The sequence below is a fragment of the Astyanax mexicanus genome, chromosome 18, assembly GCF_023375975.1.
Source record: "Astyanax mexicanus isolate ESR-SI-001 chromosome 18, AstMex3_surface, whole genome shotgun sequence".
NCBI lineage: Eukaryota > Metazoa > Chordata > Actinopteri > Characiformes > Acestrorhamphidae > Astyanax > Astyanax mexicanus.
Window position 1 is genome coordinate 24617401 of NC_064425.1, and position 19591 is coordinate 24636991.

Below are 19591 nucleotides of genomic sequence, written 5' to 3' on the forward strand. Positions count from 1 at the left end.
TCTACTATTATGAGCTTGGGATTTAACCAAAAAAAAAAAAAAAAAAAAATTTATTGACCTCTTCATATCATAAACCATTCCTAAACAGTTAAATAACGTGATTAAATGTCTAAATCACATTAAATTAGTAGCTGTCACACAATGGCAACCTACTCCATTCAAACAGAAATAATATATATATATATATATATATATATTAACGAATGAAACATCTAAAGATCGTGTTGTTGATATGCTGTGTTGTGTGATCTTGAGTCCAGTTTGATAATTTGCTAAGATTTTATGATCTGCAACGTTTAGATAAAAGCCTGAACTCTGAACGCTCAGCTCAGATAAACTGTGATCTCATACACGACTTGGACAGATCAGACCCCAGGGCTGGTGTTCCTGCTGTGTTCCTGCAGTGCTGGAGCTTATAGGAGGCAGTTTAAGGAACTGAGCAGGATCCTGAGAGGAGGAGGAGGACTGGCAGCTTCTCCAGTGTTTACTCTTCATTCAGCGGCAGGAGTCTGAGAAAGGAGCAGCGAACATGGCCTGTGGAGGATTCTTCTGCTCCAAAAATGCCCTCTGTGCGCTTAATATTCTCTATATGGTAAGTTTTAAAAGTTTGATTCTTCTGTGAGTTTCTTTAGCTAGCTGTAACCAAAGTTTCACAGCTGTACTTAGTGTACACTGAATGAACAGACTACAAACATTACAAAAATACCCTTAAACTATATAGAAAACTGTAGGCCCATTCTTGATATTTTAAGAGTATTTTTTAGTGTATCTAGTTAACGTATGGGCCCATGGTTAAATTGTTTTTTATGGATATTTTAAAAGCAAAATAAAAAAAAAGATAAATTTAGTCTACTTCACCAAATAAAACTACTACATTACATTACATTACATTTGGCAGACGCTTTTGTCCAAAGCGACTTACAATAGTCAATACTATTACTACGACTGCTAATAATAATAATACTTCTCTGTATATTTTGTAATGTATCTACTCTACGTATGGGCCCATAACTTGATTGCTGTTATAAATATTTTAGGTTATTGTGTGTAATGTATATAGTCTATTCATTGGCATATTCTTGGGTTGTTTCTCTAACTATTATTATTATTATTATTATTATTATTATTATTATTATTATTATGAGTGTTTTTGTAATGTGTCTAGTCTATTTATAAGTCTATCGATAAATTGTTCTATATAAATTGATCTATATATTTTTAAGAACTATTTTATATTAATTTATATTTAGAGTAGCTATCTTAAAAGCTTCACAACTGTAGCTAGTGTACCCTAAAGCAGACTACAGACATTACAAAAATACCTTGTTTTTATTGTATCTAGTTTACTTATGGGCCCATGGTTACATTGTTTTTGTAGATATTTTAAGAGCAATTTTTGTGATCAATTTACTCTACTTAACCAAATAAAACTACTACTGTTACACATATTATTTGTTATGTATCTACTCTAAGTATGGTGCCGTTCAGAAATATTTTAGGTTATTGTGTATAATGTATGTAGTCTACTCATTGGCATATTCTTGGGTTGTTTTTCTAATTATTATTAAGAGTGCCTTTTTGCAATGTATCTAGTCTATTTATCAGTCAATAGATACATTGTTAATTTATATATTTTTAAGAACTAATTTATATTATTTTATTAAGTAGAGTACTTTTTGTCATTTGCTTTGTATGTTTTATTGGCACAAAACAAAATGTACAACAATAACAACCACAACATAGGACTACTGCTACTGATACTAATACTACTTTACATATGGGCCTCTATTTAAATAGCTTTTTTTTAAGTCAGTTTAGTCTGCTTACCAAAATAAAACTACTACTACTTCTAATAATAATAATATTTTTTTGCATATTTTGCACTGTATAAAGTCTACGTATGGGCCTATAGTTTGTGTGATTTTATAAATATTTTAAGGTTATTATGTATAATGTAAGTCCACTCATTGGTATATTCTTAGTGAGTGCTTTTTTTACTACTTTAGATGAGCACCTTTGTAATATATTTTGAATGTTGATTTAATTGGCACAAAACTAAATATAGAACATTAACAACAACAATAGAATCATAGTAACCGAAATGCTCCAAAATGACTCAGAGTAACCTCAACCTGTAAAGATGCTCATGGGAGGAAATTATTTTTCCAATAGACTATGGAAATGAGTTAAACCATACTATTATTAATCAAGTTTAATCTGTTGTCCTATATGTTAACCTGTCTCTGCTCAGCTGGTGAGTCTGCTCATGATTGCTGTGGCAGCCTGGGGTAAGTGGCTTGGACTGGTCTCCAGTTTCCAGGTGTTGGGCGCTGTCATTGGAGTGGGTTTCTTTCTGTTCATTGTGGCCGTTGTGGGTCTGTGTGGAGCTCTGAAGCAACATCAAGTCCTCCTGTTCTTTGTATCCTTAACAATAAACCATTTCTACCTTTATACCTGAACATGTAACTGATTTTGAAGTCCTTGCTAATTGTCTAATTTTTTAAAAATAATTTTCTGTGTGTGAAAAACCTTAACTGTGTTTCCCTCAGTACATGCTCATCCTGTTCATGGTGTTTATTGTGCAGTTCTCAGTGTCATGTGCATGCCTGGCCATCAACAAGGAGCAGCAGGTAAGTCAGAGAAGCACTGGCGTCACAGTGGCTATAGATGATGTGAGGGAGGATTTAATAGCAGCTGCATAGAGATCATCCAAAGCAGTGTTCCTATTTCACCCGAGTGACATCACAGTGAAAACAATAGATCCATGGATTCTGAGGGGTGAAAAAGTTCTAACAGTCCTGACTCAGCAATAAAGGAATTTGAAACTAAATGTGAAGCACTTAATTTTAAAAAGTTGATCCTTTATTTCAATTGGGATGTATTAACTAGTGCTGTTAAGCGATTAAAAAATAATCTAATTAATTACATGCTCTGTGATTAATTAAATCTAAAATAATCACATTCATCACTTTTGCTAGGAAAGTATTTTAAACAGTACGATTTAAATTAATTTTAGCTGATTTGTCTAATTTTGCCATAGACTTAAAGTTCCCTGTAATAAACATTATTAAGTAACAAATGCTGCAAATACTGTATATCTCTACAATATACTTTAATGCACATTTATTTGCCAAATAAAAAAATAGAAAAATGTACAAGAAATTCCAGGCTACTTAAATATCCCTTAAAGATAAGATATGTCTAAGACATTTTTTTACATAAATAGGTGACATATGTTGCTCTGTAATAATAAAATATACCAGCCCTCTATAAAATGCTTAACAATGAGATTTAAATAGTAACAGAATTGAGATACTTTACAATATTTTAAGTCTAAGTTTGAATAATAAAAAAATGATGTTCTTTATAGTTTTAGTATACAACATTTCATTAATATGAACTGACCTCGGGGACTTATTTTTATAAAGCCCAAAATGGCTGATTAGTCATATTGTTTGACGGCTAACTGGTGAAGTTTTTTTAACAAGATTAATTAATCATTGTTTTTTGAGTAACAGATCAATGTCTTTCTTCTGGTTAGTGTGGTTTTAACATGGGATTATGGCTAGAGTTCCCTCCAGTCTTTAGTTATTTACCTCACTTTAAAGCACACCTAAAATCCTTAAAATTTTATCAGTCAGGTTGTGAGGAGCAGTAAAGCCACTCCGCTGAAGTACAGCATTATACAGGAGTTTCAGTTGAGTTTCACCGAGGCTGGAGCAGTATTAGCATTATAAAATTTTGGATGTCTAAGCTTACTGTAAATAAATGGAAGTCCTTTACTTACCCAAATAAACAATTTTCAGGGGAGAAATCTGTGTAGATTAACATCCAGTGCTTGTTTGACTTCACAGTTTTGTTTACTTAGGGGCCCCCAGCGACAAGACCCGCTAAATTATAAGGGGAAACATGGTGACAGCCTTGTTGCTTACTATTGCCGCTTAAAATGTGCTTATAATCAGGTGCGCCTTATAGTCCATAAAATGTGGTAAATCTAATTTTAACACATTGTTTTTTTTTCTGTAATTAACTTATCAAAATGAACAAGTTAATTTAACAACCCTAAGTATTAACTGTATCTCTATTTTAGAGGAATGAAAAAACAGTTAAACATTTTTCCTCAAATAAACTCCTTGAATGAAAGTCTTGTGCATGTTTAGATTACTCCTAATGAGGTGTTTCCATGCTGCAGAATCAGCTACTGGAGCTGGGATGGAACAGGTCTGAGTCCATGCAGAAGGACATAGAAAGGTCACTGAACTGCTGTGACTTCTACCAAGTCAACTACAATGAAACCTGTGAGGCTGTAAGTATAACCTGTAGTAATTTCACTAAACATAATAACTAATAGCTCAAAAACAGCCTGTTTATCTGTTTTCTAAAGAGGTAGTGAACTGATACAAATGCTACTATAGTCATTTTTAGTAAGTAGTTGCATATCAGATTGCAATGTTATTCAGATTGAGGTGTGCAATGCATGCGTCACAGAGGTGTCGAGGTTCCTAATGGTGTCCTGTGATAATCCAACAATATTTCTGCAGACTTTGCAGTAGGGGTATAGTGTTGATAGCACATCAAATAGCATTTCACACAATTTCAATCGGGGATTCTGTAATTCTGCCATTTGTTTTGGTGCACATTACCAACAATGACCAATGTTGTCTCCAAAACTAAAAAGAATGTGTGAGCAATTATGGTGGAGTACTGAAAGTTTTGGATTTTTTTGGTTGTTTTTGACAATAAATGCCGTAATTGCCTAATAAAGAGGCCAATGATGAATAACTGTATGTGTTTTTCCCTCATATTGTATTTTTACTATGCTGGTGTCTTTCACATATCTACAGGACTGCTTCAGAAACCAACAGTGTTCAGCATGTGCAGTGATAATTCAGAGATATGCTGATGATGCACTGCACTTTGTAGGAGGAATGAGCTTGTTCTTCAGTTTCACTGAGGTGGGTGAGGCTATTTCCCAGTTAAGTTAAGCTGTGCACAGTTCTCTAAATAGTGGGTTTTGGTTTACAGGTCATTACTGAACAAAACAGGCTCACAGCTTCTTCTTTTAAATAATGTGTGATTTGTTCAGTAGAGAGTATGTACAGATAATTAAATAATTAAAACCCTAGATATAAATTATCTACATGATCTAAATACATCTTATTTTACATGAATATTTTTATTAGTTAATTGTCTTTGTCATTTCAGATTCTGGGTGTGTGGCTAACGTACAGATACAGGAATCAAAAGGCACCTCGGATACATTCCGGCCCGTACAACTAGTTAGAAGGAAACTTTCCACTGAAATTCTTATAGTCATATGATGTACAGCCTTTAACAATGACTGTTTTGAAAGTCTGAAGTGTACAGTTTGATACTCTGGCACAAATCCTTTTTTTTCTCAAGCTGACATAATAATTTAATAGCTGTTTTTTGCATGTCATCTCAGAAAAGGAAAAAAAAACTTTCAATAGAAGTCATTGAAAAATGATTTGTTCCATTGGTCCATTCCTTATGACATCAAATTGTCATGAGATCAAAATAAATATATTTGTAAGCTGCTTTTTACAAATGATGAAAAGTTTGAAATCTAGTAATAAGACAAAAGATCCAACAACACACAAAGATAAAAACATTAAACTCGCAGTGAGGAAGCCCAAGTTTAGTGCCCAAGTTGCATGGGCAACTTCCTAGAGCTAGAGGGAGACAACATGGGAGGGGACCATCCTCCCGTGGTCAATTATTACTTATAAATTATTGGTAAAAAGCCCCTGTACCATCACATACGACAGTTGTTACATTCATGTATCTACTGATACAATCAAAATAGTGGTGGTATAATAATAAATGCAATGATAAGGGTCAGTAATAATAATAATATCAACAGTAATAACGTGGTGGTGCTGAATATGGGGGTTTAGGAGTTTTAAATGTAATTCCCAGCATGCTCTGTGGCTGCCCTTTTTCCTTGATGTTTCTTTTCTGGGGGGTTCTACTGTATGTGGTTTCTTGTTTTGTGTGTGTGTGTGTGTGAGAGAGAGAGAGAGAGAGAGAGAGAGAGAGAGAGAGTTAATGTGTTTGTTTAGTTGTTTAATTGTGGTGTTTACTCACCTCCTGGTGTTAGTGTGAAGGGTGGACAAAGTCTCTACCGGTAGGCCGCCATTTGAAATTTGAGAGAAACACAGCTAATAGGCAGTTATTTCTGTCTCTCTTCTTCCTGTTTAAATAAAGTTGCTAAATCAAACTGACATATCCTTGTTACTCCAATTGTAGGCAATGTGAAGAATTATTACCAGATTCGCATTATGTCGGAAAGTAAAAACAAATATGGCAAAATTGGAGATGCAAAGGTCTTGTGTGACAGTGATAAAATTATGTCATATACCAAATGCATCACACTGTTAATTTGGAAAGTAATACACAATTAATGAAGGTAAATATCATTTTTATGTATTTATTTTGTGTGTGGTGACAGGGGCTGGTCACTGAATGACTGTTTACCTTTGAAATGTGTAAATGCAGATATGGGAACTACAATCAGCAAGAAATAACACCCTTTGTACACAGGTAGCAGTAAAGTACAAGGTACAGTATAAAGTCAGGCATGCATTTGGAGTGACATATAAAACCAGGAATGACCTGAAACATTTCTTTAGATTCTGTCTGTTTTACAGTTCATATACTGCAGTAAAATTCCATTAATCCCTTACTTCTTCTTTTAAGAGAGTTGTAGGTGGAAACTGCTAATTATATTCTCAGCCTTAAGCTTCACTGAACTCTGTTTACTGGTTCACAAAAGCAGAGAGCCATGTGACCTCAGCACAGTGCCACACACTCACCATCCAGCAGAACAGGATGTGAGCAGGAACTGCCACCTCATTTACCTGGATTCTGTTTTAAATACAGTCCTACTTTTTTCTCTTTCTCTCTGGTCCTGGTAAACAGCCATGGTTACTCAATGCATTCACAATACTATTTGCTGTTTGTTTATTATACATGCAAAGGAGGGAAAATGATTCTAAATACACTAGCTTGCAAAAGTATTCATACCTCTTTAACTTTTACAACCACAAACTGAAATGTATTTTATTGAGATTTTAATTGGGAGGCCAACACAAAGTAGCACATAGATGTTTTTTATTATTTTATTATTTTATTATATTATTTTGTATATTCCAAGTATTCAGCCTCCTTTACTTCAAACGCCCTAAATAAAATCCATTAAAAAAAAACTTTAGAAGTCACTTAATAAATTAAGTCACAAGAAGTGCCATTTGCAGTTTGCCACAAGCCATTTAGTTGAACTTTTTGGCCTAAATGCAAAGAGCTACGTGAAGCGGAAAAGTAACATTGCTCTTCAACCCTGAACACACCATCACCACTGTGAAACATGGTGGTGGAAGCATTATGCAGTGGGGAGTTGATGGGAAGATGCAGGGAGCTAAATACAGGGCAAGGCAGGGTTGTAACATTAGGTGTGTGTGCTGTTGTTAAATGGAAATGAAGAGACACAGACAAGGTTTGTTTCTTTCAGCTGTTTACTCTGAATTGTTTGGTTTTCACAAAATAGCAGCACTTTTGTTGATATAAAAACATGCCAAGTTCTTTAAAAGATAGATGTAACAGTACTGATTTGTTAAAGAATGTTACATCTCAAAAGCAAACTTGTTTTTGGACCGTGGATGGTGCCAATGTAAAGAAATAAATATAAACAACTTACCTACCTAACTCAAAATACAATCATGGCACCCACCCCAAATCTAGAGTGTCTATACAAGTTTTGTCCTACTGTGATGGAATGCATCGGCACCTCTCCTTTCCTGTCCATGTAACATTGGTAGTAAATTACAGCTGCTCATAGGAGGCTAAAATATAAATCTAAAACAAAATAGAGGTAGTCAGCATAAACTAGGGATGGGCGGTTTGACACCGAGGCTTCGAAGCTTGTGTCACTTTTCCGACACGTGCTGATTCGACTCAGTGTACCGGAGCTTGTATTGAAGTCGCTACTATCACGTGACTATGACGTTTGAAGCTTCGAACGCGTCAATGAACCACCGGAAATGGGCGGGACTGGTTCAAGGGTTTGGCGCTACCCCATGTCCCACTGACTACCTAATAAAACAGTAAAGCTTTTGATGGCCCGTTTGTGTTGTACAGTATCATTATTAATCTTGTAAACAGTATAGAATCTTCCACCACCTTTACCCTAACCAAGCATTCCACTGCTTGGAAACATTTTGAGAAAATAGCGAGGAATAGAGTAAGCACTAAATGTATTAAAATGTTATGTTATTTAACAATAACACAACAATATGGTGTGTAATGAAAATATTTATATTTTAAAGGAGCGGTGTCAGCTCTATTCCTAGGAGTTAGCATATAATAAAAACACCTCCTTAATGCTGAGACATCTTCGTGCATGGCAGCACCTCAGCACCCCATTCCTTCATTATATGGTATTTTCAAATTTAATAGTTGTTAAAATTTCCAGATATTTTAACATAAATTCAATGTAAACATTGCAGAAGTTTTAATAAACATTTGTGAATCATTAAATAAACATGTGACCTTTATTTTTTTGTGAAAAAAATGCCTAATGTACATCTGCATGAGACATTTGGTTGTTTTAGAAATTTAGAAACATTCAAATGTTTTTCTTTGTCTTTTATATTGAACATTATATGTTCAAATCTATGTGTCACCACACACAATCCTTCAAATGCCAGGGTCACTATACACTGGCAAAATATTTATTCTAATCATATTAAAAAAAACATATTAATTGTGTTTTTTTAATAATGACAACAACCAAGTATTTATTGCATCACTTTAATAATAAAACATAGTTAACAGTGGATCAGAAGGGATATTGATTGAGCAGTAAATCTCACAGGGTTCATTTGCTTCGAGGTAAAATGGAGGTGTAATAATTTAGTTTAGCCACCAGATGTCACTCTTTCCGAGGCTTCAAAGCCTCGAATCCTTTTCGGCACAATCAGGAAGAAGCTTCAAAAGCTTCAGTGAGGCTTCATCCGCCCATCACTAGCATAAACCTCTACAGAGCTACAATATACTTTACCAAAGTCTAAATCAGAAAGCTTTAAAAAAAAAAAACTCTTAAAAAGTCTCAGCAACACAAAACCTCCCAAACAAAAACCTCCTCCATTACTCCACACATGGAGGTATTTAACCAGGAAGCACTGCCCCTTCCTGGTGAGCCACTTCTTCCATTGGTGGATCTAGTCAGCTGATCTTCTGCAACTCTCCCATTGGCTGGCAGTAATTAGGATAGTGCGGGAAAGTGGTAGAGTAGAGAAAACAAGAAAACAAAATAGAAAGAAAAAAAACACACACACATGCCTTTTTGGCACACAACACATTTGTAAAGAAGAATGGGCAACAATCTCTGTCTCTAGATGTGAAAAAGCTGGTAGAGACATACTCCTAAAAGACTGGCCGTGAAAGCGTCTCTACTTTTTGAATACTTTTGCAGGTCATCCTTTTTCAGGTATTTATTTGATTAAAATTTTGAAAACCCATGTATCATTTTCATTCCACTTCACAATTATGTCCTATATCGTGTTGGTCTATCGCTTTTTTAGCACGTTTTATCTCATTTAGTTGTAAGATGACAAAATGTGAAAAAGTTCAAGGGGTATGAATACTTTTGCAAGCCACTGTATGTATGCTGATATGTAATGCATTTGACTTTTCATAGGGTTGTTCCATAATCCATAACAAGTGCTTTGCCAATTGACAAAGGCTTAAGTGAGTTATAACCACATATTTTATTAAATAACATAAAATAACAGCTTTACTTGAACCATTAAAACATTAATTTAACAGTAACAATCATTTCAACTATTTTGTAAAATCGTATTACAAAACAACTGCCCATAGCTATATATGTTTAGCAATGTTACTGTTCTAAGATCACGTCTTAACAGTCATACACAGAGTTATTGACACTAACCCCGTGGGATAGGACTTGATTCTCTGAGCCTACAAAGACATCTTTATACCAGAATCCCTCAAGAGTCCTCTTGAACGCTTGCATCCTCTCTTTTTTTAAACTAAATCCTGGAGGCCCTGTTAGGAAAACCTCAGAGAATCTACCATCAATCACAAATCCAGAATGGTTCATGAAATCTTTCAGCAACTCCTCAAAAACATCCAAAGTTTCACTTGAATTAGAGAGGAATATTATCGCTTTATCTTTGTCGAGCACCGTTTTTAGATGCTCTGCCCCTATTTTAACTCCCTGAAGCCTGTCCTCTTCATTGATAGAGTGGATAAGAGGTAGCAGGCAGATGCTTATCAGTAAAGAAGTCAGTGGGCAGCCTAATTTAAGTCCTCGAGATGGAGGAACAGCTGTTGTACTATCTGACGTGTATATTGCATTGGTTGTTGTGTCTTCTTTTAGCATCAAGAACTGCACAATAGACCTGAATCTGTCCGGCAAGTTCAGGGTCTTGAACCTCTGGAATAGGTAGGTCCATTTTACTGCACCGGGATCCAATTTGATAGAAAAAACTAGTACCGGCACTTGATCTGCTCTGATTTTCTTAAAAGCATCAACACAATCGTGAACAGATAGATTTAGCCTGATTTTGCCCTGATTCATCAGACACCCCATGACACTGTTCAATCTCTCTGCAAGAATCAGGGCTAGAATATGATAGTCTACATTAAATATGAAGACTGGACTGTACTGTTGGATTTTACTGCAGTAGGTATGATCAGTGTCATTGGCATTCAAATTCAGAACTGTAGTTGGAAAGGCGTCTGAAAGGAAAGCTTCATTAAATATACACTCAGTGCTCTGTAGCTCAAGGGCTTGGTTGAAGAACACTTGAAGCAGGTCAGTTATTTGTGTTGCAAGCTCGTTGTAGAACATGACTGGCAGTCCATCTGGTGTTGCCTGGTTAGAGGTAGGGAGGGAACGTATGGCAGAAAAAATTTCTATCTTTGAAATTGGCTCACTTAGAGTCGCGTTCAGTGTGAACTTGATATCTTCAAGCATCCTGGTCTTGTGCAAACGCTTCAGATGTTCCCGAATAGGTGATACTTCACTCAAAATACTTGGCGGACATGGGATTGGAACACAGCTTCCTGAACTGAACAACTCTGCCAGATCAAAAAAAAGAAGAGAGAAATATTAGCTGATTAATCATGGCTCTGAATGAAGTGGTAGTAATGCTATGCTAACATTTTTCAATTTTCAACACCAATTTCAATTACCCTGTGTTCACACTGGCAGGCGACAGAGCGAAAGGCGATGATCCGTGATTGTAGCTGAGACACGGCAACAAGCAAGAAAGCAACAAGCGACAAATGAAGTAAAGATTTTCTCAACTTTATGCAAATGAATTATGATGGACTGAATCGACGTTCTACACCGATTGAATAAAAAAAAAAATCGGCTCACTCACAGACATGGGTTTTTTGTGGTTTGTGGTTCTGAACACAACAGTAAGGATTAACCACAGTTTTTGCTCTTTCTGTTTTATAGGAAGCATCTTTGCACAAATACAGGAAAAAGATAAACCTTGAAGAAAAATTGTGAAAGACTCGATATGTAGATTGCTAGCATGCTAATCGGCCACACCAATATCCTCGCCCACTCACGACAGCTCGAACAGCCTCGAAAACACCCACACAAAGGAGACAAACTTGTCTCCTGCCAGTGTAAACTCGGGGTCAGGCCCAATACAGTTTTTGAGTGTGAGCCTTTTCCTTGGAACTGGGTTACTAGGGAAAGTGGTTGAAATTCTCTCCCTAAGAAATGGGACAACCCTTAAGAACCAAAAACATCATTGAAATAAAGAAATAAAAAGAATACTGCTTCATTATTATGCTTCTAGCAGTGCTATGTAGGTGACCTTGCCATTTTGTTGTGAGAAAAGAGAAGCAGTAAATTTCATTAACCTTTAAAACGGGAGGGGAGAATATTTATTATCGTTCACCCCTAATTCCTCTCTGATAGGAAGCTGAAGTTAGCTGTTTCCTACTCTCTTGTTGTAATTTTCCACAAGTCCACCTTAAATCAGGCAGCAGCATCAAGTTACAGAAAGTAACTGTTGCACCATTTAAAGGAGAAACCCGGTGTGACAGATTTAAAGTGTGGTTAAACATGATAACCAGTACAAACCTGTGTCTAATAGCCCACCTCTATTCACCCCCAGTATTCTGAAATACAGAGCTTTTAGCTTATGCTCCCAACAGGTTTACAATTCTAGTGATAGGTGCATAGCTCCCCACTTCATTGGTATAATTTCAAGGGACCTGACATTCTGAGAACTTTGAAAATATAAGGTAGTTTATTAAACACTGTTAAACACTGTTTATACTCACAGTACCTTGAGGTAGTTCTCCAGGTGGCACCATCTTGGAAAGGCATGAATATTATAGAGATATTTTAAGCTAAAGCTGAAATTCATGCATTTCCAAACTAGCAATTTCACTACATTTAACACTATGCACCTATAAGCCTGTTTAGAGCTCCAAGAAAAAGCATTACATTTCAGAATGATGCGGTGAATGGAGGTGGGCTATTTAACTAAAGTTTATACTCATTATCAGGTTTCACTACACTAAACTAAGTCCATTTTACACTGGATTTCTCCTTGGTTGAACAGGACTTTTGGCAAGAAAACCAATAAGCACCACTGGCATTTTTATGCTTGTTATTGAAAAGGGTGGTAATTCATTGATACTACATAAAATTAGATAATGCAATGGTTATTGTAATTTTTAAGAAAGAAAATACTACATTTGTGGTTTTAGAGTGTCTTTTTATTATCCCCATCTCTCCAAACAAGAAGAATCGGGACAACCTATCCTACACTTTCGGTTTAAATGCCCATTTTGCATACTGGTCCCTGACTTCCGACACTGTTTCAAGTGCTGTTGTAATGCCTAGTTTACTTCTTTCTTTATCATATGTAAAATTCTTATGCTGCACTAATCACAATCTTGCTTTTGAAATCTTATCTATGATGAATGCAGTAGTTTCAGGTTCTTTCGTTACGACAGAAAACAGGAGCCATCACATTTTTTAGAATTGTGTTACCAACTAGATAGGTTTTAAGACATCCTACTTCATGACAAGTTAAAACATAAAACCCTGCTGAAAGAAAAAACTGTCAGATTAGCGTTTGACTGGTATTGGGTGTGTTTTTTTGAGTCTGCTGGTTTAGCTGCTCTACAAGCAACACTGACCTGACTAACTAACACTACCTGTATGACCAAAATCCAATGCAACACAGACAAAGCTGGTCAAGAGCTAGTTAGCCAGCTTGGATGTTTACCTGCATAGGGTATATTTTTCAGTCAACCTGTCCAGGCTACACAAGCAGTTTGGCCAGGTTTTAACATGAAGGTTGACCAACAAGACCAGCATAAGGAAACTGCATGACCAGCATTGTATGACCAATGCTTGGTCAAACTGGTTGTGTATCTGTGTCTGGTTATCAAGATAGTCAACCAGCATGGCTACAATCAAGTACAACATACCTTATGCTGGTGAGCGGACAAACCAGTTTTTGACCAGTACAGTCTGCGTTTCCCCTGGTGGACCAGATTTCCCACTAATGTAACCATCAAAGACCAGCATAGCCCATCTGAAACCAGATACCAGAGCTGTGGATCACTTACCATTGTCTTTTACTGGTTGATTCTCAAGAACCTGATGTGTTTGAATCTCAGCCAATTGTCTCGGTGATCTGGAGTCACCTCCATTTTTACTAAAAGCCTTTAGTGTCTCACAAGTTACTCTAACTTTCAGTGCTGGCCACATATCTTCTTTACTGCTCCGCTGGGCTTCTGAGAAGTTTCTGATCATGACAGAAAGTTGGTCCATGATGCTCTTATCCTTAAGAAACCCAGACTGGAACTGCCACTTCTGGCCAGCAATTTGGATCTGGACAGATAGAGGAGCATGGTCAGAAATGCAGCCTTCTTTATCTGAGTACTGAATTCTTTCATGGATTTCACAAGCGGTCACGTTTTTCAGAATTCTGACAGGTAGAAAGAAATAATCCAGCCTTGACTTTCCTTTCGCATCAAAGTATGTAAAGTTTTTCTCCTCTGGGTAAAGCCACCTCCAGACATCAACCAGGTTAAAGAACTCCAGAAAACTTGTGAGACCTTTGAAACGGTCACGGTGTCCTCTGTTTCTGTGGTTTGATGTTTTGTCTACTTTGGCGTCCATAACTGTGTTAAAATCTCCTCCTACTATAAATAATGCAGATTGCGAGACTGAGACGAGAGAGTCCGTGAACTTGGCGAAATCAATCTTTTCATTCATTGGATTGTACACATTAACAAATACAAAGTCTTGTTCTTGAAATCTGCAGCTAATGATCATGAATCTTCCATTTCCGTCTCCAATTACTTTGAGTCCTTCACAGCCCAAGCCCTTTCTGAAGAGTATGGCTACACCTCGAGATGTTTTTTTGTATATGGTGTACACCTCCCAGTCGTATTGAGGTTCTAAACTCTGAATTTTAATACTTCCAGCTGCATAGTTGGTACTAGGACCAATGTGAGTTTCCTGAAGAAAGACCACATCAGCCTGTAGAAGGTTCAAATGATGTAGGACATCTGATTTTTTGCGGGTAAAACCATTGACATTCCATGAGAGGACAGTGAGCGTCTGCTGCTCATCAGCACTGCTATCCATGATGAGGGTCTTGTTTTTTCTTGAACTACGTGATATAAACTAGATCATGCAAATAGGAAAGCATGTCCACTTCAGGTACAGAATCCTGCAAAGCAAGAGAATAACACTAAATGTTTGAAAACAATTTTTAAAGTTATTTTATTTTTGTTTTTTGATAAAATACCAAAACCTTACCTTCTTAACCTAAGGGCTTAGGTTAGCTTCTGTCCGACTTGTGTGTCCAACCAGGAGAACAAGTTTAAAGGTACACCACAGGGCAGGGAACTTCATTTGCCTATACTTGCCATGCAAATACAGTACTGGGATTTAAATAAATGGCACAATAAGCACCACAAATGTAGTGAATGTCAAAATGTCACTCTATCAGTATTATGGCTCAGAATTAACACAGATATGCTATTAATTAAATTGAGGGCCAAAAGGCACAGCATTTTGAAAATAACATGTTTATACATTTAAACAGAAGTGCATCTTACCTAAGTTTGTCTGTCTGTTGTTCTCCTTAAAAGTCTAAAAATAATAAGGATCCTGGTCTGAATATCTTGTATATCTAGTATATATTGTCAGAAATAATTTTTTTAACTCATATATTGTAGGAGGAAAAGCATTGCTCTGTGTTCCTAAAGCACTCGTATCGTTTTGACACCCGGAGTCTCTCCACTTTACTGATAACTGGCATAAGAGGAAGCAGGTGGATTCTTACTGATGTATAGAAACCACTGTCAATGATGTAGCTTGTTCCACCTTCCATTATCAGCAATAATAATAAATAGAAACCTGTCAGGCAAGTTGAGTGTGTACATTTTTGGAACAGAGCCCTGAATGTTTACAGAAACAACAATCGTTCTTGGTTTAAAAGGACTTGGTTTACACTAAATAAACACACATATTTCCATGATTTTCTCATGACTTTTCTATACCTTTAGGACAAATTGTCATGATCATACAATATTTAAAACATCAGTGCAGACATGATTATAATCAAAACTGATTATAAAGGACCGATATCGTGCCAAAAATCATCGTACATTGTGGTACGAACAAACAGTAATAAAATGTATGTCAAATTCTAAGAGCTCCATTGTGTAGGGATTAAATGGTGCATGTCAATTCGTTTTATGGTCAATACTGCATATGTACAGGACATACAGAGAACTTAATTTACGTTACTCTCCTTCCCAATTTTACAGCAAGTACAGATAAAAGATATAGTAAAAGAAAGAATGGGAGACACTATGTGTACAATACAGCAGGGACACAATAGACATACATGAGACAGAAACAAGGTGCAGTAGTGGTGGGGGAGAAATAGATATATAAATATAAATAAAAAGAAATAAGATATATAATCTAAAAGAGTGGGAGACACTATATGTACAAAACAACAAGACACAATAAACATAAGTAAGACTAAAGACAATAGTGCAATATTGATAGTGATTGAGATGGAATGACATTATAAATAGAACCCGTATAACAGTAGTGCAAATATGGTATATGGTATATATAACTTAAGGCTGGTAAAGTGAATGAGTGCGTAAAGTACTTAAAGTTCACAGTTTTTGGGGAATGAAAGTGTGTATTGAAAGTGCAAGTATATCAGTAGTGCAGGTATTGGGTGTGTACTGCAAGTCCGATTGGAAAGGGACCAGTACTTTGTGTATTGTAGTGTCAGACCCATTCCACACACTGATCTGCATTTCTAGTGTTTAACCTATAAACATCATGACATATAATCTTTAATTTGAAACTTTAAATAGAATGAGTATTTAAATAAATTAATTTGGCAAATATCTTGCTGTCGGGAAACATGTTGGCTAGGATTTCTAAATTGTGCAACAAAAAAAAAATCTTACAGCTTAAATGCATTTCCATTACTGCAACGCCACTACTGGCCCCAACAGACTTCGAGATTTTAGCTAATCAATATTGAGATTATAGGTGGATGCAGTTCCATCTCCAAACACTAATGAGTCAAACAGGAATGTCTAATGTGTTTAAAGCTGATGTAGGAAAGATGTTTTGAATAGACAGTATTTGTGAAAAGATATTTTGTACACAATATACAGTAAAAATGCATGTAAAATTGGGAAGAAGTTTTTTTTTTATGAATTTAATTTGTGCCAAAAAATTTACACAAAAATATAAAATTGCATTAATAAATTTGAATTGCAGATTAAATTCATACAGAATAAAAAAATAAAGGCAGATGCAAACGAGACATTCCAGAAGCACAAGACTTTTGCAGCAAAATCCACAAAAATGAAAGCAAAATTTAAACACAAATAAATTTCAAATAACTGCAAAGAAAAAAAATAACAAAACAATTATTTTTAAATAAATATTTTTTATATATTTTTTTTCTGTTTTGATTTTTAACATTTGTATTGTAAATTTGTACATTTTGGCACAAAATAGGATTTTATCCATAGATTTTACAGTGCAAGATTTTTTAAATCACATTCAAGTGTTTGAACATGGTGTGACTGCTGAAATAATACCCCTCTATGAATATTGTATACGTGGAAAAAACATAGATCCGCCTCTGCACGTTTCTTCGGATTTTGCATGTTCGGGTCTTTGCATCTCTGCTTTATATTTGTCTGAATGAAGCCATACAGCATTAAATCAGCATTTTTCTCTCACTGAGATGAGAGCTAATGCTGATGTGATGGATTTGCCATTTGAACAATAAATCATTCTTTAAAACCCAAATAATTTTTCTTAGTCGATAAACAGAAACACAAGATTTTTAGAGCAAATATCCATGACTTTTCAAAAATGTGTTTTATAATAGTTTAATATAATATTTATTTATTATTATAGCTTATCCAGGCCTGTAAATTGATATTTTAAATGCCATAACTTTTCCAAGTTTGGAATGTCGTGACCATACGGTCCAATGTTCTTATTACTTTAAATGAGTGTTGCTGCAGGAAGATGCTGCCAGTTTTTTTGCAGACTGTATGATAGAAAAGTAAAATGACTAAAAATCTGAAATGTGATATCGCTATTCTGTATTGAAAGCAGTCTGTTATTTACTATATGATACATTGTGTATGTTTGCAGTTACATGCACTAAATATTCCACATTTTTATTATTTTAGTAGTTTTGTTTTGCGACATTACATTATTTTTCATGCTACATAATCTTGATAAGTTACTAAAGCAATAATACACTCGAGATTCGTGCTATAACGTGTAATATTGGCACTGCTGGGCTGCGGTTGCAGGATGAGGGCTGTAGATCAGCACAGCAGTGCCAATATTACACATTATACCACAAATCTCGAGTGTATTATTGCAATTATACCAGTTTCATTATCACTGTTAGATTTTGAGTTATAGAGGATGACAAGATACGATCTGTTTGGGTATAAACAAAAAGCTAAAATAGTTCCATTGCTGCTCTGTTACAGTGCATTACTGGCTGATAACGGCACTCATAGAACGCTTTGAATTTTTTTGAAAATATACTATATAAAAACTCTTACATTAATGTGATTAGGATCTGGTGACCACATTATGCAAACCATTGGGTTAGAAACATCCCGGAAAATGTTCAATGTTCAATATTTTACATAGTATCTTGATCGTGAGTAGAAGGGATTTGCATACTTTGATGTGTTGCTTAGCAGGATATATGAGACTGGCCAAACAGTAGCTGCATTGTTTTTTCTGTTCCGTAGCTGGAAGCTTAACAGGATCTTCCTCTCTCTTTGGCACAAACTGGAACCTTCCAAAAAAAAAAAAAAAAGACTTCCTAGTTTAAGCTAACATCTTGGAGGTACAAACATTTTGGACAGGTTGGTCTTGCTAGTCACCCACAGGTTCATTGGCACAATTTTAGATTATTTCACGCTGGCCATTTTTTTTCCCCAATCAGTTTTGGTTTCACCACTCAGTGGTGGTTTGAAAAAGTCCGGTCTGGAATCACATCTCCATGTTTTCCAATAAAGCATTTCCTTTAACTGGGAAAAAAAGAAATAAAGTACAGTGCAACAAACTGTATTTAGTGTCCTCTGGCACATAAAACAAATAATGAACAAAATAATAATACAATTCATTTTTTTTTTATTTGCTGGCTCCTGAACTGAAATAACAATCAGTCGCACTATGTGGACTGACTGTATGTAAATGTTTTAAATGTGACCATTGAGGTACTGAGGTAAACAAGGCAGGTTTGGTCTACAGATTAATGATGCTGGCACAAAATTCTGACACTACCATCTGTGTCGGGATTAATTAAACCAGATTTCTATTTTTTTCTTTAAACTGTCCAGTTTTGGTAAGCTTGACCCGTTTGCAGCCTCAGCTTTTTGTTCTTGGCTCATCGATCTGGACTCCGATGTTTTTTTTTTTTTTTTGCTGTTTTAGCCCACCATACTCACAGTTTCTCTTCAATAGGTTTGTACAGAGTGGTTATCTGTACAAAGGTCCAGAAGAGTTACTGTAGCCTTTCTGTCAACTCTAACCACTGTGACCATTTCCTGTTAACCTCTCTTCCAGCAGCTGTTCCCACTGGATGTATTATTGTATTGCATCATTGAGATCAGCGGCTTGAGGAATACTCAAAACAGCTCAGGCTAAAAATGACTGAGAATTGTTGATCTCAGCACTACTTGAAGCTGCTGGCCAATATTTACATGATGTTCTGCATTACACTGCTAACACATGACTGGTTGAGGAGATAACTGCACACTAAATCAACCATAAAAATAACAACCCCTTGTTTTGTCTACACTTTTTTTTTTTTTGCCATTTGCTTTACCGAACATATAGGGTCACTTTGTAGTTCTGGAACCACATACTGTAGTCCATAGGTTTCTTAGTTGTTAGTCATTAGGTCAGTGTAATTTTAGCGCTGAGAATGATCCACAGTGTTCAATCTTATGACTGATCAGTATA

The 19591-nt window shown here is 35.7% G+C and overlaps 2 protein-coding genes across 2 annotated transcripts; one reads left to right on the forward strand and one right to left on the reverse strand.

The window, feature by feature from the left end:
- The first annotated feature begins 339 nt into the window (after positions 1 to 339).
- tspan13a (tetraspanin 13a) lies at positions 340 to 6245 on the forward strand. Its single transcript, XM_007260878.3, has 6 exons — positions 340 to 592; positions 2252 to 2419; positions 2550 to 2630; positions 4193 to 4306; positions 4845 to 4955; positions 5206 to 6245. Exons 1-6 carry the CDS (start codon positions 530 to 532, stop codon positions 5278 to 5280), a joined length of 612 nt encoding a protein of 203 aa, XP_007260940.2. The 5' UTR covers positions 340 to 529; the 3' UTR covers positions 5281 to 6245.
- Positions 6246 to 8817: 2572 nt separating this feature from the next.
- Positions 8818 to 14978, reverse strand: LOC125782693 (LINE-1 reverse transcriptase homolog). Its single transcript, XM_049467459.1, has 3 exons — positions 14858 to 14978; positions 13657 to 14768; positions 8818 to 11127 (listed from the first exon to the last, which is right to left on the reverse strand). Exons 2-3 carry the CDS (start codon positions 14681 to 14683, stop codon positions 9941 to 9943), a joined length of 2214 nt encoding a protein of 737 aa, XP_049323416.1. The 5' UTR covers positions 14684 to 14768; positions 14858 to 14978; the 3' UTR covers positions 8818 to 9940.
- Positions 14979 to 19591: the final 4613 nt, after the last annotated feature.